We start from the raw sequence: 24,015 nt of genomic DNA on the forward strand, positions 1-24,015 counted from the left end.
TTTTTAATTTTAGAAATATGAATACATTTACACTAAGAATATGAAAACGGTTACTGTTGTGAACTCCCTTGCTCGGATTTCTGAGCCGAAGCTCCCTCTGGTGGTTACTGAGAGTAGTGTAGCTGGCCAGGTGGATGGAGGTTCTCCACCTGACGATGATAAGTGGGAATCTGGGATTGCTGGTTGGGAGCACATAATGGAGCTGGCTGCTTTTGAAGGTTGCTGGTGATTTTTTCCTCTGTGTGCATTTGGAGCTCTTTGTCCTTGCCTGATCTGCATGTTCAGCTAAGTGATTCTTTTGCTAATCCTTTGCATCTAATCTGGTTGTGTCTTTTTTGCTTTCTGTTTTGCTGCCAGGGTTCAGCGTGCTCCATGCTGGGGGCAGCGCTGGGCCCTGCTTCATATGTTGCATCTTGTTCACTTCCCTGTTATGTTAGAATCTTTTGCTTGCTGCCAGTTTATACCAGAGTGCTGATCTAGCGGGGGTGAGAACGTGTGATCTCAGGTTTTTTTTGTATATCTGAAGTGTTGGACTTCTTCAGGGTTTTGTGCGTGATTGCAGACAGTATCTTTTTCTATCCTGTCCTGTTAGACAGCTTGGGCCCCACCGTTTGCTCAGTCTGTTCTCTGTTTGTGTTTCATCTTGTCTCACCGACAATATATGTTTGGGGGCTGTCTATTCCTTTGGGGATCTGCTCCGGGGCAGTTTAGATTTAATTTTTCTGTCTTTAGGCTTAGTTAGTCCTCCGGCTGTAACGAAGCGTCTAGGGCATCGTAGGAACGCTCCACGGCTACTGCTAGTTGTGCGGATAGGATCAGGGGTCTGCAATCCACTTAGTTGCCAACCTCTCTGGTCTTCTGGTGGCTTAGCCTGTTCCTGCCATCCTCTTTGGTGTCCCATTCATAACAGGTTGCTATTTTCAAGTGCGAATTGTATGTAATGTTCACAATTTTGATGAGAGCTTGTGAGTTCAAATCAAGGTTACATCTGACAGAAGTCACTAATTATCTTACTAATAATTATTTTATATTAAAAGTATAAACCCCTGAACAAGATAAAACAGAAAATGAGTGGTGTGTCCTAGTAATGTGTGATGAAAACAAATGTAGCCAAGCCCTGTGATGGGCAAGACTTCGTGATTGATCTAATGCCTGACTAACGTTCTCCTGATTGTCAATCACGGCAGATGGGACACAAGAAGATCCCTTTCCTTGGTGGTGACCTATTGGAAGAGTAGATTCTTTTTACTCATCATTTTGCATTTTTATTGTTGTCTAAAGGATTACGAAAAATTATATATTTTTTAGCATAGTCCAGTTTTTGGGATTAAGAAAATTATGTCTTTAAAATTCAGTAGAAAAGAGAAAGAAAAAACAGAAGATGTGGAAGATGGAACAAACCTCAGACTGTCCTCCAAGGTGAAGAAGGTCATCTCAGAAACACATGAAAGTCTAGACTATTTGCCTTCTCATAGTGATGCCTACAAAACATGGCGGAAACTGAAGCCCCACAGGTAACACCAATACTACGGAAGTCACTGTGATTCAGTAGAATTATAAGTTTCCTTTTACAGGAGCCGTTTTAGTGGTAGCTCCTTCCTTTGGAGGCTGTTCACACATCAAGTTTTAGATCAGTGTTTCTTTAGTATTTGTACCAATTATCGGGAGAGGAACCTATAGAGAGAAAAACTATTATTCAGAGATTCACGCCAGTTCTTTGTTTTGAAGCTACTGCAGGTTTTGGCTTGCAAATACAGATGAAAAACTGTCAAAAAAAAAAAACATGCGTGAGTAGCCCCAAACTATGTATTTTGTACTGCCAGGCAATACTTTTTTTAATTACTATTATCTAAAATTTAAACTAAAAAACTTTGTTGAAGTTAGAGCTGTTTGTCTGTAAGGGCTCGTGCACATTTTCGTATTATTGGTCCGAGTGCAATCAGACAGAGTAAACATCAGAATGCACCTGGACCACTGTTAGTCTATGGGGCCATGCACAAGTCAGATTATTTCCTTGGACCAAGCCGGTCTATCGGGAAAAAAAAAATCACAACATGCATGAGTTTGATCCAATTTTCAGATCCCACTTGACCATGTAAGTCAATGAGTGAGTGCAAACCATCGGACTGCACGCAGGTGACATCCGAGTGCAGTCTGATTTCTACGGACTGACAAATTGGAGAAGATGGAGCAATCAGTGTAATTGACCTGATTCTCTCAGATTAGAGAAAAAACGTTCGTCTGCACCCGCCTTAAGTGTGCATAATTGGATGTAAAAAAACTGTCGATTTGACATGGCTGCCTTCTCCTGTCTTTCTGTAGTCATCCTCTTTGCTCCACTAGAATTGTGTTCATGTAACCTAACAGAACAACCCCTGTTCTTATGTCTTGGGCATATGGAGGTTATGGAAGGGGTCCGGCGTCTTACATTTTCTTTATTATTCATTTAGCTCAGCGCAATTTGTAAAAAAAAAAAAAAAAAAAAAAAAAAATCTGTGCATGTTATGGATTGTATTTCCTGTCCAAAGATTTTCTTTGTTGAATACCTTAACCCGTATGTCCTGCTATGGTACATGGAGCAATTATACAGGGGTCTCCAGAATGGATGTCTGCACACATAACTTAAAAATCACATTACAAGGAAAAACAAAACTATTAGTGCAAAAAAAATTGCTAAATCAATGGAAATTTAAAGCATCATCCAAGAGTTAGTACACTCTGTACGAGTGGAAGAGATGATAGCGATGTGCTGGCTAGAATTTAAGTAATAGAAAGCACAGATGGAGGGAAACACATGGAATGAAGATGATGGGTCACATTACATTATTAAGACTATAAACTACTTGTATTGTGCACTCTGATGATTAGGAGATACTGCAGATGTCTTATAACCTAGTATTTCTGGAGAACGTTTCCACATTTGCTAGTGATACTCATCTGAAATATAAATTGTAGCTTGGTTGGCCACACTAAATAAGCCATTATTAATGTTCTCTCCAATACTCTGGGAAAAGCTCCTTAGGCTGGGGTCACACTTGTGAGTGCAACCGAGAAACTCACGCGAGTCTCTCGCCTCAATACTCGGCACTGCCGCCGGCACTCGGGCACGGAGTGTGCGGCTGCTTGTCTTTCTATGCAGCTGAATGCTCCAGTCCCGAGTGTCGGTGGCAGTGCCGGGTATTGATGCGTCCATAAATATGGACTTTAGAGGAGTATTTGGATAATGGGCTTGAATTGTCTTCCAAAAAAAAAGTTTCTTCATCTTCTCCATTCAGTCTGTCCGTGAAAATTGGATCACACTCAGATGTCATTCAAGTGCCGTCCAATGTATTGCACAGACCAATAAACTTGAATGGCCAAGTTAGATCTGAATAACGGAGGCAAATCGTACATGCTGAGATTTTCTCAGTCAGAGAAAATTAGCAGACATGTGCTCGGCCTCATTGAATAACATGGGGGCAAGTGCTAGTCGTCAAAACGACAGATAGCACTCGTCCGACTTTTACGGGTGTGTGCACGAGCCCTATGAGTGACAAATGACCCTCCAGACACCCGTTTACCATTTAGGTCACTAATTAGCTATTACGTAAATTATTTAAGTTAAAGGATACGTCATGAAAATCTATTGAAAAGTTAATGACATGTCCAATAAATGAATTTGATGATTACCATATAGTGGGATAAGTCATCCAGTGACTATTTTGGTATTTATTTCACAGATCTGTTTTTTCAGCATCCTATGTATGACATACATTGATAATTTATCCCTGATTTTTTGTGCTATACTAATGTATGACAGACTAATGGAAGCCAAGGGAACACTCTTTTGTCTTCCATCAGGCTAATGTTATCCTGTGGGCATCTGACATACTGTACATGCTAAATGTAGGTAAAGGCCCCGTCACACATAGCGATGTCGCTAGCGAGATCGCTACTGAGTCACAAGTTTTGTGACACAACAGCGATCTCACCAGCGAGATCGCTGTGTGTGACAGCGATCAGCGACCGGCCCCTCTGCCGGTATTGCTGATCGCTCTGGGAAACCTCTGGACTTTTCTTTGGTCGCTGGTCTCCCACTGGCTATCATGCATCGCTGCGTGTGACAGGCGGGAGACCAGCGATCTGCTGGTAACTAACGTACACATCGGGTATCCAAGGGACGTGTGTGCCTTAGATACTCGATGTGTACGTTAGTTACCATCTTCCTGCATCAGTGCGCTGGTAACTAACGAACGAAGCGACGCTGCGCGCTCGGCGTCGCTGTGCTGATCGCTGGTGAAACTGTCTGACAGCTCACTAGCGATCATGCAGCAATTCACCAGCGATCCTGACACGTTGATATCGTTGTCGGGATCGCTGGTGAGTCGCTATGTGTGACGGGGCCCTTAAGAACCTAGTGTGAAAACTGCCAAAGGATTAATCAACTTTTACTTTTGGAATAAGTAAGCATAGTGAAATTAATACATGTGCTTTTGTTTGTAGGTCAGACTGGGATCGTTGGGTGATGATGGCACTTATTGGAATTGTAGTGGGCACGGTGGGATTCTTCATGCACCAGATAATAGATACCTGTTTTGAAATGAAGTGGGAGCTTGTCGAAAAATTTATCAGTGTAAGTGATTTCTCATTATATTGTCATCAGCTGATAAGTTCTTACTGACAGATTTTAAAGAGCGTTATGTATGTTATGTATGTCTGCCTGATAGATCAGAAGGAACCATTTTTGCCTTTTTGAACTTTCCAAGTGCTTGGAGGTTATGGATTCTACTTGGAGGGCAGCCGTATTTAGATATCCTATGCTGCCCAGGGGTGATTCTGTTGGCATTAGAAAATTTAAAGAGTAACTGTTGTTTTCATTTTTATTTCATAAATCAATAATGCACATGAAAATAAGCATTTTTTTTATATTTTATCAGAGAAATCTGCTTCTTCCTCCTCCTTAATTGATCATTCACTCTCTGAGATAGAACATGACAGTTGGTACTTTTAGAATTCTGTGGAAAGGGGAAGGAGGAGGGAAGAGATAGTCTGTTGCAAGCTTTCCTGGAACAATAGTGACAGCTCTCTATAGAACTTTATGATCACTAACTACTATCTCCCATCTCAGAAATGGAAAAATTTGAATTCAATGATGACAGATTTTACCTTTTGAATTGATAATTTTGTTGCTCAGTTCAGGAGGGAAAAAAGCGTACTTCTCTGATAAAGATACATTATCAAGTTTCTTATTTTCACATGTAGTATTGATTGATGAAATGAAAATTAAAATAACGGGTAAGTCCGGTGGACTTCACAGCATATAAATAAGACAGGATGTAAAAAGTAGAGGAAGACCCTAACAGTAGGGAATGGGGGATGGAAGCCCTCCTGACACTAACGTGTGCCTGTCCTTGAGCTCTCCTAATGCCCTATGTGGGTCCTTCTTGTTGGCATATGCAACAGCTGTGGACTTCTTCGTTTGTGTAAAGGAAGACTTTATGCTGATATGACAATAGATGGCAATGTTGTATAAAGTTTCCTTGCTTAATGTGTTGTAAGAGAAAAGGTCTCTCTTGTTTAGTTTCAGTTTTGATTTCCTACTTCCTGATGCAAGCATTGTATGACTGTGCATTTTTCCTTTACCTCATGCTCTGAGAAGTAAAAGCTTGTTATCCCATGTAATCTGCTCTGTGAAGATTTCTACTACAACCGTGGGTATCCAGGAGCTATACAACAAGCTGTGCAACAGGTTATGGGCCCAGGCACAGAGAATCCCAGGAACAGAGAATCCCAGATACCAAGGATCCCAAGCACAGAGGATACCAGACACTCAGGACACCATAACTCTCAGCAAAGACTCTGGTGAAGGCAGAAGAATTCTTCAGTACAATTCTCTACAACCAAGACAAATTAAAGATGATGAGAAGCACAGAGCTAAAACTCACAGTAGCTAAGCTGAATAATGAGAACTATCAGTTATGGAAGTTCAAAGTAGAGATGTTATTGTCTAAAGATGATTTATGGGAAGTAATTACTACAGATAGACCTGATGAAGATAATCAGACATGGGATAGAAAAAAATTGACAAACAAGAGCTACTATCAGCCTGTTAGTCGATGTTTCTCAATTAATTCACATAAGGTATGAGGATACAGCAAAGGGAATGTGGGAGGCACTGAGAAGGCTGCATGAAAGATCCAGCTTAAATCACAAGTTATTTCTGTCAAGAAAGCTTTGCAGTATTAGACTAAGTGCAGACAATGACATGCAGAAGCACAAATTCTCTATTATGGAAGTGATATCACAGCTGAGATCAATTGGTGAAGGTATTAAGGAAAGCTACAGTTGTGGCCAAAAGTATTGACACCCCTGCAATTGTCAGATAATACTCAGTTTCTTCCTGAAAATGTTTGCAAACACAAATTCTTTGGTATTATCTTCATCTGCAATAGATGAGACAAGTGACGTGAAGCTCCCATAATCATAATTCTGCTTCACGTCACTTGTCTCATCTATTGCATTTTTTCTGTGCTGTATTGTGCATAAATATGTGACTCTTCAGATTTTGTATTAGTCTATGCCTGATGAAGAGACCTGAGTAGTCTCGAAAGCTTGCAATGTGTTACCATCTTTTCAGTTAGCCATTAAAAGGTATCAACCACTGAGGACTCTCAATTCTGAATATTTTTCATTTCAGCCAGGAATTTCAGAGAATAATAATAATAATAATAATCTTTATTTATATAGCGCCAACATATTCCGCAGCACTTTACAGTTTAACAGTTTCAAAACACAAGACATAAGTAACAACGTTAATAATACAATAATTAAAGCAAAATAAGACGACCCTGCTCGTGAGAGCTTACAATCTACAATGAGGTGGGTATTTACAATGATGGCCCAGCCATCTTGAGGGAGTGAGGGATGGATGGAGATAGTGAATGAGCTACACACGCACACTTACACATAGAATGATTTTGATTAGTGAACGTGATAGGCCGCTCTGAACAAATGTGTTTTGAGGGAGCGCCTAAAATATTCGTCCAGGTGACTAGTCCTAGAGACCAGCTCCCCACCCATTTCTCACTTCACTGAGTGACAGGTCTTTATCTACATATTTGTATAGGGATAGAGACCTATCACTCAAGGGGAGCACGGTGGGGAAAAGCCGCCAGGTTCGGACCTCTTGGATTGATGATCGCTGTTCTGTTATGTATTTCCGGTCAAGGATCACACTCCTTGGATATCTCCAGGCTTGTTTATTACATGAGACTTGTGATACATTCCTCCAATACAAGATGTCTGCTAACAACAACTAACCAACAAGTTCTTACACTCTATAGTACACACATCAAAGTAGTGAGACCCCTAGAGGCCACATCAACATATAACATATTGCTACATCCTTTCTCTTTTAACTGAAAGAACAATAAAATTAATAAACAATGTATACCATGACCAAGTTAGAGCTATAACATAATAAATCCAGTTAGATATAATCCTTGAGGTGCGCCGGCTTTCTGATAATTCTGCCAGCTCTAGTAATATAAGATGTGTCACTGCCTACATCTGGTAGTTCTTCTGATTCTGGTAATATGCCTTCTGATATTATCTGTCTCTGGCCAGAATCCTCACCCTGATGGTCAGCTGTCACTGTTGGTACTTGACTTGTACTTGCTGCCTCGCTCTCTTGGGTGTCAGGATACTGCTCAAAAGGCCATGAAAATGAATTATGTCTTTCTTGTGATTTCCTCAGGTATCTCCGATTTCTCCTTAGTCTTCTTCCTTCCTTTGTTAGAATTTCGTAGGACCAAGGTCCTAGTTTCTGGACAACTTTTGCCTTTTGCCAGTGTTTGTCAAACGAGCTGCTTGGCTGCAGCCGAATGTTGTAATTTCTCTGGAGCTCAGGTAGATCCTTTGCAGATTTATTGTAATAGAAAGCTTGCCTATCTTGATTCTTCTGTAATTTAGCTTTGATGTTTCCCAGCAACGTTAGCTTTAACAGATGACTAGCAGTTGGTAAGAGTGTCTTTGTACGCCTACCCATGAGCCTCTGTGCTGGACTGCTGTCTAGGCCTTGAGTGGGTGTGTTTCTATGATCCAGTATAGACAGATATATATATCAGTACCTGCTTGTTTTGCTTTTTGCATGAGTCTTTTGGCTGTTTTTACTGCTGACTCTGCTTTCCCATTACTCTGAGGACATCTGGGAGAAGACATCTGGTGTTCAAATTCCCATTTCTTGCTGAAGGTTTTGAACTCTTCCGAAATAAACTGCGCCGCATTGTCCGAGAAAACGAGATCTGGAATGCCATACCTTGCAAAATGGGCCTTGAGTTTTTTAATCATTGTTCCCGCCCTTGTGTCCTGCAACAAATCAACCTCCCAGAAGAGAAATAGTCCACTGTAGTCAGGTATTCTTTGTCATTCCATGTGAACAAGTCCGTTCCTATTTTTGACCATGGCCTATGTGGAATTTCATGTGGTTTCAATGTCTCCTTTGGTTGTTTATCACTGCAGGATGCACATATTTCACATTGTGCTATATAATTTTTAATGTGGTCATTCATACCTGGCCAATAAACAGATTCTCGCGCTCGACGTAGACATCCTTCCATGCCTAAGTGGGAAGAGTGCAATGTTTTCAGTATGTCTCTTCTGAGAACTTCTGGTATAACCGCCCTGTCTCCTTTAAAGATGATTCCTTGCTGCACTGACAATTCATCTCTTATGTGGAAGAATGGTGAAACTTTCCTTGGAGCATGTTGCTTGTATTTTGGCCAGCCCTGCAAAATGACAGTCTTTAAACTCTGGAGACTTTTATCCTTCTCTGTGAAAGTCTGGATTTTCTTCAACTTTTCTTTTGACACTGCAAGATAGTTACACATATTGATGGTTTCAGTGTCTTTCTCCTCATCATTTGTGATAGGTAGATAAGCTCTGCTTAGCGTATCTGCAATCAGTAAGTCTTTTCCTGGACAGTATCCGATGTCAAAATCATATTTCTGAAGTCGTAACCGCATGCGCTGTAGTCTCTTTGGGGCATTCAGTAGTGGTTTCTTTGTAATGCTCTCCAAAGGTTTGTGATCCGACTGTACTCTTACACGTCGACCATAGGTGTGTTGGTGAAACTTCTCCAACCCAAATACCACAGCGAGTAGTTCCTTCTCAATCTGAGCATATCCCTGCTCTGTTGTTGTAAGGGCTCTGCTTGCAAATGTGAGTGGCTGTTTGTTCTGCATTAATGTAGCTCCAAGGCCTTTTCTGAAGCATCACATTGTACCACTACTTCTTGATCTGGATCGAAATACTTTAGGGTTGCTGCATCTGCAATAGCTTTCTTTACTGATTGGAAAGCAGTCTCCTGGATTTCCATCCATTCCCAGAGCACATCTTTGTGGGTTAGCTGTCTCAGTGGCTCACACATGTCTGACAGATGACTGCAAAATTTGGAGAGATAATTTACCATGCCCAAAAATCATTGTACTCCACAAACATCAGTAGGGGTAGGCAAATCTTGTATTGCTCTTGAGTCGCCCTCCCAGGGCTGTGGGGTACTCGGTACCGGGCCGGTGTCAGGGGAATGTGTCACAGCAGCGGTGACCCGGTCTGTGGCCCTGGGCGCCCAAATCAATGGCGATATGTTAATGGTGAATAGTTCGTGACGCCACCTGTGGTGTTTGGCAAGCAAGATGTTAAGCCAACGCTGCGTGCAGATCCTCTGGGGCTGATGGTGTGTTGCAGCATAGATGGTGTAGCTCCCCACAAGTGAAGCTGTAACCCCAGGGCAGTGTATAGGCGCAGGCGGTGTGAGGAATTTTGGTACCCAGATGTAGCGGTGCTGACGTGTTTGGCGCACAAATGAATGGAGGACACCAGGGCCTGTAGTTCCAAAGCTTCACTCACAGTTCGTGGTACACACTGGTGCCTGCCTCCGTGTACTCCGGGGCAGAGACTCAATCAACCTCCCGGGCAAGTCAGGATTCTCCTCTCCAACATGTACCTCTCCTGAACAACTCCTCTATTGCGCCTTGTAGTGTGAAGAGCTCCAGTACCGTGGTACTCTGAAGTTCCTCCTGTCAGATGCTCCTAACAACTCTCCTTGTACGGCAGACAGCTGTAGCCTACTTCGGGGACTCCCTTTATCCTGAGTCCTGGCTCTCTATACAGATGCTGTTGTGCCCCAAGTCTTGGATGGGAGTAGTGCATTTACAGCCAACTACTCCACCGGTGTCTGCTGCAGAACCATAAGTGTCCATACAACCTCGGGGACCGGGCCCCGGCCTTGCGCTGAGAACCTATAGGCAGGGTTCCTCTTCCAACCCACAACTCCTCTCTGTTCTCCTACTCCTTCGTTCCGCGCTGTTCCTTCTCTCTCTTATGGAAGCTTAGGTTGCAGTTCTACGTCTTTCTCCTTCTGTTCCTTTCCCGTGCCAGCTGGCTCAGGTCACTGAGGCAGCTGCAGCACCCCTTCCTCCATCCCTTCTTCCAGGGATCTGTCCTCAGTCTCTCCTGACTGACTGACCCTCAGACTAACCTCCAGACTGATCTACTGTCAGACTGACCTGTAATTCTAAACCTTCCCAACCTTTTATATATCTCAACTCCACCCACCTCCCAGCACATCTCGTGTTACGAAGCAAGGAACCACGAAAGGAGCTCTGCTACCCTCTAAGCATGAAGCCGCAATGTGGTCAGTGCTGAACTATCCTGTGTGTGGGATGCAGGTGTTGGAGTGAGGAAAGGAGTTCCCAACTTACCTAGGTGGTGTGGCAGTACACCTTAAGAGAAGGTGCAGTACCTCTGTGGCGACTGAGCCTCAGGGGTGCCACACTCTCACCTTTTCAGGATCCACTTTTACACCGTTTGAAGTCAGACGATGTCCAATGTAGGCCACTTCTGTCATTTTCAGTTTTAATTTGTCCAAGTTCAGTTTTATGTCTTTTGCTCTGCATCTGTCCAAAAATTGTATCATCTTCTGATCATGATCCTTGATTGCAGATTCCATATCTTCACCTTCTCCCACTATTAGTATATCATCTGCTATTGTCTTCACTCCAGGAAGTCCTTCCAAAGCCTGCATTAATGTCTGCTGGAACACCTCTAGAGCAGGTTTTAGTCCCATGGGCATTCTCAGCCATTTAAAACGTCCAAATGGTGAAGAAAATGTTGTCAATAAACTTGATTCTTCAGTCAGTGCCACATGCCAAAATCCATTTTTCACATCACATACAGAAAATATTTTAGCTTTTGATAGATCTGGTAGAACATCATCTAATGTCGGCATGGGATAATGATTTATTTTCAGCGCCTTGTTGAGTGGCTTAGGATCAATGCATATTCTTAACTTGCCAGATGGTTTCTGCACTATGACCTAATTGCTGATCCAATCTGTGCTCTTATGGACTGGTGCTATCATGCCTCTTCTCTGTAAATCTTTCAGTTCTACTTTCAGCAGTTGCATTAAAGCTACAGGCACTCTCCTTGTAGGTATTCTGGTAGGCTGCACGGTGTTGTCAATTTCTAGCCTATATTTACCTTCAAAGCACCCATCACCTTCAAATAAATCAGCATACTTCGTTTTTATTTTCTGAATATCCAAGTTGTGCTCTGCATTTAGTTTGGGATTTGGTATATCCTGGGAAACTTCAACAGACATAATATTCTGAGACTGTACTTTTATTAAGTCCATTGCCTGAACAGCTTTTACGCCCAATAATGGTACATGGTTACCACCACGCAACATAGTAAATTCAACTCTATAACTCTTTCTGTTACATGGGTTCTGTATTTTGAGCTTACATGTCCCCATCGGTTTCAGAACACTTTTGTTGTACATCACCAGTACCTTGTCAGTTGGCTCAATAGAAACCTGTTTGTTCAGCAGAGCAGATGGAATTACATTGAAGCTTGCTCCACAATCCAGCTGAAATCTAATGGGCTTCTCATCCAACAAGAATGTTGCATAAAGCTGCTTGGCATCCTTGCCTACTGACTGCCTGACTACATTGACTTTCTCTGCTGCAGGCTGCAGTTGTAGCCATGTCATGTCCTCTACACTGTCAGTGTCTAGTGTCACAGTGTGGAGCTGTCTGTACTGTTTGCCTGTTCCTTGCCTGCAGACAGCTGAGAAATGATTCTTCTTTCCACACAATCTCCAGGTTTCACCATATGCTGAACACTTGGCTTTGTCTCTCTCATGTCTTTTCCCACAATACTTGCAGTGGACAGTGCTTATAGGGGAGCTTGGTCTTGTCTTTCCTTTCATAGATACTGCATGTACCTTATCATCATCATCATTATCACTGGTGCCTGTCATCATCTTCAGGCTGTGTTTTGTCAGTTCAGCAGCCCTGCAGATTTGCATGCATTTCTTTAAAGTCATGTCTTTCTCTCTCAGTAATCTTTCTTTGAGATGACTGTCTTATGCCACACACCATTCTGTCTTTGATTAGACTGTCCCTAATCTCTCCAAAACCACATGTTGTTGCCAGCCTCCTCAGCTCTGTCAGATATCTGTCCACATTTTCACCATCCTCCCGATGTCTTGTGAAAAAGTTAAATCTTTCCACTGTCTCATTCTTCTTTGGGTCAGTGTTTATCAAATGCCTGCACAATATCTGCTAGAAGGAGGATGTCTGTGTGTGGGAGTAAGGTGTGGGCTAATTCTCTGCCAATTTCCCCAATAAGGTAATAAAACAGCTTCACTTTTCGTTTGTCATCACTGGGGGCCACTGTGAGATCCACATACAGTGTAAACTCTTCCTTCCAATGTCCCCAAGTCTGGGACAGATTACATGAAGCCACATCCAGTCCCTGAGGGGGCTTCAGACCAGTCTCCATTTTGCAGTAATGTCAGGGAGTCTGTACTTACAGGTGCTGTGATTCTCTGTACAGTCCCAGCCTCACACAAGCTCTGAGGATTTGCAGGTTCTGTGCCCAGCTGCCACCATGTTCTGTTATGTATTTCCGGTCAAGGATCACACTCCTTGGATATCTCCAGGCTTGTTTATTACATGAGACTTGTGATACATTCCTCCATTACAAGATGTCTGCTAACAACAACTAACCAACAAGTTCTTACACTCTATAGTACACACATCAAAGTAGTGAGACCCCTAGAGGCCACATCAACATATAACATATTAATACAATCGCATCGCCCCTGATCAACTTTTAAATGTTTTCCCTAGAGGCCACATCAACATATAACATATTAATACAATCGCATCGCTCCTGATCAACTTTTAAATGTTTTCTCTGAAACTCTGCAATGTCTCAGAGTAAAACATATCTGGTTAAATAGCCAGTGTCTGACTTAGGCTGCCCATGGTCAGATAGCAATAATCAGCTGCCAGGATCACTTTACGGCTAGGTGCACAAGAGCTTATTTGCTGTCTGAGTGCGGTCCATCAAAACATCAGATTGCACTCTGTGGGGCCATGCACATGTCTGGTGTTTTTCCTTGGATAGCGTTTGTCTGAGGAAAAAGTTACAGCATGCTACAGCATGCCTGAGTTTGATCTGATATTCGGATTGCACTCGGCCATGCAAGTCATTGAGTGCATTCAAAACATTGGACAGAGCTCAGATGACATCTGAGTGCAGTCCGATTTCTGCGCACTGACAGAATGGAGACGATGGAGACTTTTTTCTCCATCTTCTCTTCATCCCAGAGAATTGAGTCCAATTTTTCTCACACTGTAATCAAACTCTGATAAGAATGTAATTTCCATAATTGATCCAATTGTCTCGAATGACAAAATACGCTCATCTGCATACCTAGCCTAAAAGTAAAAACAATACATGTGGCTGGGGGTCCAGTAACATATGTAACCCGCATCTAGTGCAGACACTATGACACAATGTCATGCATAGCCCAAAGGCACCAGGCAATGTAAAGCCTAAGACTGGTTTTACACTTACCGCATTTTTTGCGGTCCATTATTGCGGCCCGTTTGTGCGGGTCATATCGCCGCATTTTTTGTGGTCTACCGCAGTAACAGCCCACAAAAAATGTTTGCGGATCGCCTTTTTTCCCCAATACTATGGAAATTGTATTGGAAAAAAAGGCGTTCCACAAAATTGGACGTGACAATTGGGGGCCGTGTCCGTACGCCGTGAAAACGGCTCTCACGGCCATATGGCACACGGCGCACCCTGTAATTTTTGTGGGCCGATCTTGCGGCCCCATAGAAATGCAAATACGGTAAATGTCAAACCAGCCTAACTGTTCTGTACAGAATAAAATATTTCCTGTATGTGAAAATAAACAAAATGAAAGAAAGTACGATGGATCCTAATACAATTTTGTATAATTTTTTCAGCATGGTGATTTCTTTACAACATGGCTTTTTATACTTGGCATTGGCTTTGGTATGGTGTTTTGCGCATCTGGACTTGTGTTGGTAAGTAAAGATTTCATAATTTACTGAGTATTAAATGGATTTGTCACCTTCAAAAACCCTGTTTACCTGCAGATAAAGTGGTAATCCACAGCAAAATAGCATTTAATCTTGTCTTGAAGGTTTAGGGAGGAGATTAAGTTTTATTCTCCCTGCAGCTGCTCGCTTGCAGTTGTCATGGCGATGGAAATTGATTGACAAGTGATAGGTTTCTTTTACAGAATGTATTCTGTCAAAACATAGTTTTTATTTTAAAGATTTTTTTTTTTAATTCCAGTCAAAGTTTTTTTCAAAGGCAAGATAACAATGAAAGATCTCTCATTAATGGGACAGGTACAAGACATTAACGGACTGCAGGTGTCCCAGCGGGTATTAGAAGACATGATGTCACATTCACCCTTCACCTCTTGCTGTTTTGCACCTGCACCACTCACGTCCATGGTGTTTTTTAGGCGTCATTGTATCCGCAGCAATTTTGAAGCACGAAACATGTGAGGAGAACGCTGGTTTTGTTTTCCTTAAACTTTCTTTTCTTATGTCTTTTATTTACGTCTTTTCTGGCAGCATTTTTTGTCAATTAAATATATAACATAGTGGCAGCTTCCATTTGCATCTATTTTTTTTTTCATATGAGAAAAACAGATTGATCGATTTTGTTCAGTGTTTTTTTTTAAATATTTTGATCATATATGTTTTTGGTTCATGAGTACTTTTTTTTTACCATCATTGTGGCATCAATTTTCCTTGCATGCACGTGAAACGCATTGATGTTTGACACTGAAATTCCCGTTATGCTGAAGGGTCTGTAGGCCATGCAGTTTATCACGGTGAGTCTCTGAGGGCCTCCCTTTACCACAGTCTTCTCATCCTATACATTACTGGTGAAGTTTCACTGGTCACTTTGAAGGGATCTGTGGCGCCCCTGAGGCTCAGTCGCCACAGAGGTACTGCACCTTATCCTAAGGTGTGGTGCCCCACCATCCAGGTAAGTTGGAGGCTCCTGACCACGCTCCAACACTCGCACCCCACACAATAGAGTAGTTCAGCAAAACCACATTGCGGCTCCTTGCTTAGAGAGAAGCAGAGCACCTTTGATGGTTCCCTGCTTGGAACACTAAACGTGCTGGGAGGTGGGTGGAGTTGAGAATACATAAAAGAGCGGGATGGTTTAGGATTAGGGGTCAGTCAGTCAGTCAGATGGGGAGTCTGAGAGAGGAAGCCACTCGGAGAGGAGTGGCGATCCCTGGAAGAGGGATGGAGGAAGGAGTGCTGCAGGTGCCTCAGTGACCTGGGCCAGCTGGCACGAGAAAGGAAAGAAGGAGAAAGACATTGAACCGAAGCCTAAGCTTCCATAGGAGGGAAAGACAAGTACGGAACGTAGGAATGAAAGGGAACACAGAGGACGTGGGTTAGAGGAAGAACCCTGCCTAGAAGTTCTAAGCGCAAGGCCGGGGCCCGGTCCCCGAGGTTGTATGGACACTAATGGTTCTGCAGCAGACACCGGTGGAGTAGTGGGCTGTAAATGCACTACTCCCATCTAAGACTTGAGGGCACAACAGCAACACGGATAGAGAGCCGAAACTTAGGAGTAGAGAGTCTTTGAAGCAGGCTACAGCTGTCTGCCATACAAGTAGAGTTCTTGGGAACATCTGTCAGGAGGAACTCCAGTGTAACTCAGTACTAGGAGATCTTCACACTTAAAGGCGCTATAGAGGAGATGTTCAGAAAAGGCAAATAAGTTGGCGGAGTGTTGGAAGGGAGCATTCCATCTTGCCTGGAGGTTGACTGAGTCCCTGACCCGGAGGACACGGCACGGAAGCGGGCACTACAGACTGTGAGTAAAGCTTTGGAACTACATGCCCTGGTGTCCTCCATTCCTTCCTGCGTCCGTCCGGCTGACACTGCTACATCCTCTGCGTCAAACACTACACCATCTAAGTGTCTCCACATCTATACTGCCCTGGGACAACAGCCCTGCCTGTGGAGGGCTATAACATTATTGCTGCACCACACCATCTGTCCTGGAGGATCTGTCTGCAGCGTCGGCTTAACACCTCCCTTGCCGAACACCACAGGTGGCGTCACGAACTATTCATCTAATTACATTCCACCATTGACATCTTCCTATTACTCGGGCGCTCAGGGCCACGGTCTGGGTCACCGCTGCTGTGACATATCCCGCTTATACCGGCCCGGTACCGAGTACCCCGCGGCCCTGGGAGGGCGACCCAACTTCACGTCACAAACAGGATGACGAGACCCGATGCCATTGGTTTCTGTGTGCCTAAGATTTGTTGGACTTAAAACTTTTGAGAATGTGTAGAAGACCCAATTTAACAGACTGTAACATGAACATTAAAAATGGCCGTTGGTGTGGAGAAGAAGGGTGTGACGAGATGGGAGGTCCTCGGAAAAGACCGCGAACAGTCTTGGGCCTCCCCTGCCTGAATTATTATGTGACAGCAACATGGCCCACCCCTCGAGGGGTTTGTATACTGTCTTGGTATGGAGGTGCTGGAAGAAGACGCCGCCCCAAGAAGGAGGGGCAGAAGCCAGTGGCGGGAAAGGGGCCGAGAGAGGAGGGAGAACGCCAGAACGCCATCTTGGAGAGAGACGGGAGGAGGCCTGCGGAGTGCGGGGAAGTGGATCTCCCCGGCGCCATGGCTGGAGGCTCCAACCCAGTGTCCGAGATGAACAGCCAGCAGCTGGAGGATGAAATTGCCCAGCTGATGCGCAGTCTGCAACTGAGGCAGGAGGCCTTGTGGAGGCTGAACTGGCAGCATGCCCGGGAGGGGCCTACACCGGCGGTAACTGCCGCTGCTGCACCGGAGCTTCCCCAGGCAGATTCCGTGGAGCCTGACGCCACCATCACACCACCGGCAGCATCCGAAGTCCCCTTGCTGCTGCCACCGGAAGACTTGGATGAGGCCTCGGAAGCCAGAGCAGAGGAAGAGGAGCTCCCGCCTGGACCTGATGTGGCTGCGCAGGCCCCACCAGAGGCCCCCGCGGACCCGGAGCCACCACCCACTGTCACCGGCCCGCTTTCATCGGCACCGGAGCAGAGACCGCACTGCCGGGAGACACCAGGTATACACCCCGGCCCCCCTAATGGGTTGCCCCCCGAATTCACGTTGTCAGAGGCTGGCTTGCGGGAACTCGAAATCGGGCAGTTGGAAGAGTCAGCTGGGGGCACTAGACTGTCGGAAATGAGGAGGTGGAAGAGGTCCCTACTGAGAAGGGTACAGCTGGAACAGGCGCGCACGATTCGGCATCTTCGGGGATTGGAGGAGTCTAGGTCGCTTTGGGATAGTGACTCGGGATCCCTTGGCTGCTGAGTCCCCATGTAGTCGCCTATCAGCGCCAACAAGCTGCGGCATCCCTCGGTGCTAGGCCATGCATCAGAGCAACGGAACTAGCAAGCAACCAGCAACAGGATGAAGACACCCAAAGTATTACATCTGGTAGCAGTTCCCAGTCATCAGCTTCCAGAACCCCAGGAGGGGACCATCACTAGTAACCTACAACTAACTCTCGTTACCCAGGAGGGTATTTGCACAGTTGTGCTTTGTTTTTCCATTATGTTTTAGTTTTGATTTTCCAGTGTTGCCCAGTTTTATTGGCAGCCTTTCCATTGAACTATGGAGATCATGAACGCTGAATGGTCCAGAACTGTGTTTGTAAATAGTTTGCACCTCTTTAGGTGCCCTCTCTTGGTTTTACATAGGACACTTTGCGAAGATAACGTCTACCTCATTTGGAGCATGACTCCAATCAAAGGACACTGCAAGAGATCCTGGCTGGGAGCTGTGTCCAGCACTTACAAGAATTATTGAAAAGTTTAATGTGAAGTATTCGATAATGATGTGTCTTATGAGAGTAAATGGCTTTTATATATAGAATGTTTAAATAAAGAGATGAGATTTGGATAGAGAATAATAAAGAATTGAAAATGTAGATGATGAACCAGGCACCACGGTTGTCACTCAGAGTTAAGAGAAAAGAAATGTGTTGATGAAGAATACTGAAGTGATAGTGAGTAACAGACAATAGCACTTTGAATTAAGTATTGTATAGAAAATTGCACTTTTGACTTAGGATTTTAGATAGTTAATTAAGAATTGTTTGCAACGTTTAAAAATGAGTGCCTCTCACATTGGGAAGTCTAGTATAAGAAATGTTTATTCAGCATTACAAAAATTTGTATGTTCCTGTGTTGTCAACTTTGTTTACCTTGCAGCCCGCGGACGTGCTGTGTTTAATGGGGGGGTTTGTGGCTCCCCTGAGGCTCAGTCGCCACAGAGGTACTGCACCTTCTCCTAAGGCATGGTGCCCCACCATCCAGGTAAGTTGGAGGCTCCTGACCACGCTCCAACACTTGCACTCCACACAATAGAGTAGTTCAGCAAAACCACATTGCGGCTCCTTGCTTAGAGAGAAGCAGAGCACATTGGTGGACCCTGCTTGGAACACTAAACGTGCTGGGAGGTGGGTGGAGTTGAGAATACATAAAAGAGCGGGATGGCTTAGGATTAGGGGTCAGTCAGTCAGACGGGGAGTCTGAGAGAGGAAGCCACTCGGAGAGGAGTGGCGATCCCTGGAAGAGGGATGGAGGAAGGAGTGCTGCAGCTGCCTCAGTGATCTGAGCCAGCTGGCACAGGAAAGGAAAGAAGGAGAAAGACATTGAACCGAAGCCTGAGCTTCCATAGGAGGGAAATACAAGTACGGAACGTAGGAGTGAAAGGGAACACAAAGGACGTGGGTTACAGGAAGAACCCTGCCTGGAAGTTCTAAGCGCAAGGCCGGGGCCCGGTCCCCAAGGTTGTATGGACACTAATGGTTCTTCAGCAGACACCGGTGGAGTAGTGGGCTGTAAATGCACTACTCCCATCTAAGACTTGAGGGCACAACAGCAACACGGATAGAGAGCCGGGACTTAGGAGTAGAGAGTCCCCGAAGCAGGCTACAGCTGTCTGCCGTACAAGTAGAATTCTTGGGAACATCTGTCAGGAGGAACTCCAGTGTAACTCAGTACTAGGAGATCTTCACACTTAAAGGCGCTATAGAGGAGACATTCAGAAAAGGCAAATAAGTTGGCGGAGTGTTGGAAGGGAGCATTCCATCTTGCCTGGAGGTTGACTGAGTCCCTGACCCGGAGGACATGGCATGGAAGCGGGCACTACAGACTGTGAGTAAAGCTTTGGAACTACATGCACTGGTGTCCTCCCTTCCTGCGTCCGTCTGTCTGGCACTGCTACATCCCCTGCGCCAAACACTACACCATCTAAGTGTCTCCACATCTATACTGCCCTGGGACAACAGCCCTGCCTGTGGAGGGCTATAACATCATTGCTGCACCACACCATCTGTCCCGGAGGATCTGTCTGCAGTGTCGGCTTAGCACCTCCCTTGCCGAACACCACAGGTGGCATCACGAACTATTCATCTAATTACATTCCACCATTCACATCTTCCCATTACTCGGGTGCCCAGGGCCACGGACCGGGTCACCGCTGCTGTGACATATCCCGCTTATACCGGCCCGGTACCGAGTAACCCGCGGCCCTGGGAGGGCTACCCAGATCCACTTTTTGCCTCGAGGCCACTACACCACTACCTATAATCAACTAGGATCTCTTGTAGTCACAAATGTGCAACGTGTCCATTGCTATATACTATTTGGAAAAAGGGAGAGAGAGTAACGCTTTTCTGAACATAGTATATGAGTATTATTATGACCATTAAAAGAAAAGCTCAGGTTGTGCAGGTAGGGCCCAACTACATATACCTTGTAAACAATTGCAGATAGGTGCACAAGACCTGGCTGCTGTGGAAAAGTTTTCTAGAGAGAGATCCAGCAGAGCCTAATCAGGAGGGTAGAATCCAGGTTACTAGCGCTCCCGAAGGCAAAAAATGGATCGTTCACTGTCACAGATAAAAATGTAAGAAAAAACAATGCGTTTCAGCTGTAGCCAGCTTTCATCACTTGTATCAAGTTGTTAGTCGCATCAATTGTGTAACATTATTCTTGACGCCCCTGCATGGTTCCCCTTCCCCCTCCATGAAGGGACCCCAGCATACTCATACTCCAAAAGGGAGATACCAAGCAACACACTGAGTCATTAGGTGGTGTGGTGTTCTACCAGTAAAGTTGTGAGGTTCCCTGGCCCCTGTGTGGCCAGTGTCCTGAACCCGAATCCCTGATCCTGGTGTGGCCAGTATCCTGAACCCGAAGTCCCTGGTCCAAGTGCAGCCAGTCCTGTAGTCGAAGTACTTTATCCTCTTGAGACCTGTCCTAAACATATATTTCATATCTCCATACTACGAGTCTCGACAGCACCAGAGCCCTGAAACCGCTCAGGCGGTGTCTGAATCAATCCTGTCCCTCTGTGTCAGTAACTGTTCTGCCTGAGAATCCTGAACCTAGTAGTCTGAATGGAGTAGGGTCCCCTAGGGTCAGCAGCTGCAGTACCGGGGACTGCCTAGGAGTGGTACCTGGCAGGTACCTGCAGCCAAGTCTGACTCCACTTCCAGTTGCTCCAGTGAACATCTAGTAGCTGCTTAGCTATGCCCCTCATAGGCAAGCCCAGCACTGTGACACAGTGCACCACCACCTGCATGCATAACAAATTGATTGAGTCTGTCCTATTCAACTCTGGTGAATAGTAAATTTTTTGCTTTTGGGAGAGCCAGTCAACCAGATTCTCTCCTCCTAATCATGTACATTGCATGTTTTCTTTGCTGTAGCCAAAGAATTCCCCTAGGTCCATTGGGGAAGTAACAATTCCAGTTCAAGTCCATACAGTTCAGGTTACAACACTTCCAGTGGGTTTTCTTAGAACATGAAAATCATATTTCAACCTAGCCTAGTAATTTGTAGGCACAAAATCTTTCCAGTTACAGACAATAATTCTCTAACACAATTTGGTTCTAATTCAGAGGACATCAGCCTTATAGTCATTCCTCATGACAGAGGAACTCTCTGCCCAAGGCCGGTATCCTACTTGCAACTCCAATGTGAGAAACTCGCACGAGTCTCTTGCCTCAATACCCGGCACTGCCACTAGTGGTTCGGACCGGAGCGTTCAGCTGCATAGAAATACATGCAGCCACACACTCTGGTCACGAGTGCCAGCGGCAGTGCCTGGTATTGAGGTGGTATTGAGGTGAGAGACTCGGCGCGAGTTTCTCTCATTGTAGTTGCAAGTGTGACCCCGACCTAATGGTCAAAGTCCAGGAGTCTTTCCTCAACTCTCCAGACAAGCATCCCATTCATTAGCTGACCTCAATTCTGGAGTTTTTCTCTTGTTCTCCAGCTCGTCTCACAGGGGCTTGGTTTGGCCTTCTACTTTTCCAGCAACTGTATTAGGTCTCTCTTTTGGACACATGGTCAGAACTGAATTCCCTGTACTTGCCACCACCACCTAATGTAACCTTTACCTAATATCTCACTATGACAGCACAATAGTGCAATACTGATCGTTCCAACACTACCTTTTCGTCAGGCTCTGTTGGGCTCACATTGATGCTAGGTTCCTCTGCCCAACTAAAAGCCAGAAAACTCTATTTCCTGACAACCGTGAATGCTGTGAATGTTTCACAGTGACCTATTCAAAGCTGAACTGCGAACATACACAAGAAAACGGGAAACACTCAAGGCAAATAGTGTCACACACAATGAGTGGTAACAATTACACACACCCTTACGTAAACATAGAACTGTGAAGAATATTTATTTTTTTTATTTTACTCGCTTATATGGCGCCATTAATTCCACCGTGCTTTACAGACATTATGGGCACTGTCCCTATTGGGGCTCACAATCTAATTTCCCTATCAGTGTCATATCTTTGGAACGATAGCCAATATATGTGGAAGTGAAAATAATACTGAGTATTTTGTGCATGTCTATATAATGTAGACTTAGTTTTTTTTAACTTATTTGATTTTTTTTTCCAGTTTTTATGCCCATCTGGATCACCAAGTGGTCTTCCTGAAGTCATTGGCTATTTAAATGGTGCTGCAATGAGACACATCTTTAACATAAGGACATTTTTTGGAACTTTTTTCTCGTGTGCCTTAGCTGTATCATCAGGACTTTTTTGTGGACCAGAAGGACCAATGGTCCATATAGGGTAAGAGTATTCAGAGACATACTGTAGTTCTGACATAATGCATAATGACAAATCTCAACAGTATAGATGTGCATATTGGCAGTATAGTTGGAATTTATTGCTGAGTAGCAGTCATTTTGTTGTTAATGGATTAATGCACCACATCTACTGTATAATACTGTCTTAGTCGCTTGCCAATATGTAATAAGTATGCTCGTCATAATCTATTGGCATACTGAGAACATGGACACTGCTAGAATATTGAAAAATAAAAAAAGTGTCATCAGCTCACCACGTATTAGAGATAAGTATCCCATGAGACTTCCAGGGTATAGAGAGAATCCTCTGAGCTCCATCACTTAATCCTATGAATGCTGCATTCATCATTGATTGTGATATTTGGATATGCACTACCCAGGTTAATACGATTAATCCCCAATCCCCACAGTTTTAAGCGTGTCCTAAAAACGCATTTGTTCAGACTGGCCTATCGCCTCAACGCATTAACCTAAATATCCCTGTGTGGCTCATTCAAAATTTTTTTTACCATAACCTGGTTCCTCACATCATGTTCTCAAATGCTTTATCACATGAACACCCGATTCTTACACTATGGCTGGTCCGAACAATAAAAGCAATTGTTACCATCCACCTCTTGTGCCTACCCTTTTTCCTTACAGATTATAAGCTTGCTGTCATGATCCAGGTTGGATCTAACAGATTAAATGCACAAAGTAACCTTTTTTTTTTTCTTTGGCTGTGTGCCAAAGGTGGTTTTGCCCCCGGTGGCCATTAGGGTCATTGCACTGTTTCGTTTTACTCACAGCTTAATAATCCACACGGTGTACATTCTATTTGTTACATTTCGGTCACTATCATGGACCTTCTTCAGAAAATGGCAAAACCTGTTAATATTCCAAAAAAATGACACTGTGGGTTCAGAATAGCGTGCAGTGCGCATTGCACCATAGCAATACAGCATATCTCTGTGAGCGCTTTGTTCCTCCTCCTGCTCTCCTCACAGCTCCACATGAGCAGCTTGCCTACGTTGCTACATGCTATTCTGAACCCACAGTGTCATTTTTTTGACCAGGAGGGCCGCACTTCAGGAAATGTAGGAGACCAAAGTAAAGGCATCACTGAATCGACTAGTCGATAAGAGACTTGCGGCCTAATGAAGTAGTACAGTTGACACCTGTACTGTAATTGTTACTAGTTTCATATTGACTAAGTGACGATGGTTAAGAGCACGAGACTGACTGTGGTGCACTATATGACAGGGTATTGGGGCAGAGACGCCATTACCCATCGTTATTGTTTATTGCCTTGTATGACAAAGTTTTAGAGTTACAGTATAATTGTTATAGCAACTTTAACCCTCAAAAAGGGTATACATTTCCATTGTAAAATCCTTCACTGTGTTTCAATAATTTGTCAAACCTTCTTAATTTTGTATCCTAATCATATAAACTGTTGCATTAAATTAATAAATAGTCTTTGGTTAAGTTACCATTGTGTCC

The 24,015-nt window shown here is 44.2% G+C and overlaps 1 protein-coding gene across 4 annotated transcripts in view; it reads left to right on the forward strand.

Annotated features, from left to right (window-relative positions):
* The window catches only part of LOC141096891 (chloride channel protein D-like), a 346,533-nt gene that overhangs the window by 71,508 nt on the left and 251,010 nt on the right, over positions 1 to 24,015 (forward strand). For 2 of the 4 annotated variants that reach the window (XM_073583783.1, XM_073583781.1), the window contains exons 3-6: positions 1,356 to 1,514; positions 4,483 to 4,612; positions 14,307 to 14,387; positions 22,341 to 22,516. In XM_073583783.1, the coding sequence (XP_073439884.1) occupies positions 4,505 to 4,612; positions 14,307 to 14,387; positions 22,341 to 22,516 (365 nt within the window). In that variant the 5' untranslated portion in view covers positions 1,356 to 1,514; positions 4,483 to 4,504. The remainder of the gene's footprint in view (positions 1 to 1,355; positions 1,515 to 4,482; positions 4,613 to 14,306; positions 14,388 to 22,340; positions 22,517 to 24,015) is intronic. The other 2 variants (XM_073583784.1, XM_073583782.1) reach the window with 1 other exon arrangement.

Source organism: Dendrobates tinctorius, unplaced genomic scaffold (assembly GCF_039654945.1).
Source record: "Dendrobates tinctorius isolate UK_male_01 unplaced genomic scaffold, ASM3965494v1 ptg000081l, whole genome shotgun sequence".
Taxonomy (NCBI): Eukaryota; Metazoa; Chordata; class Amphibia; order Anura; family Dendrobatidae; genus Dendrobates; species Dendrobates tinctorius.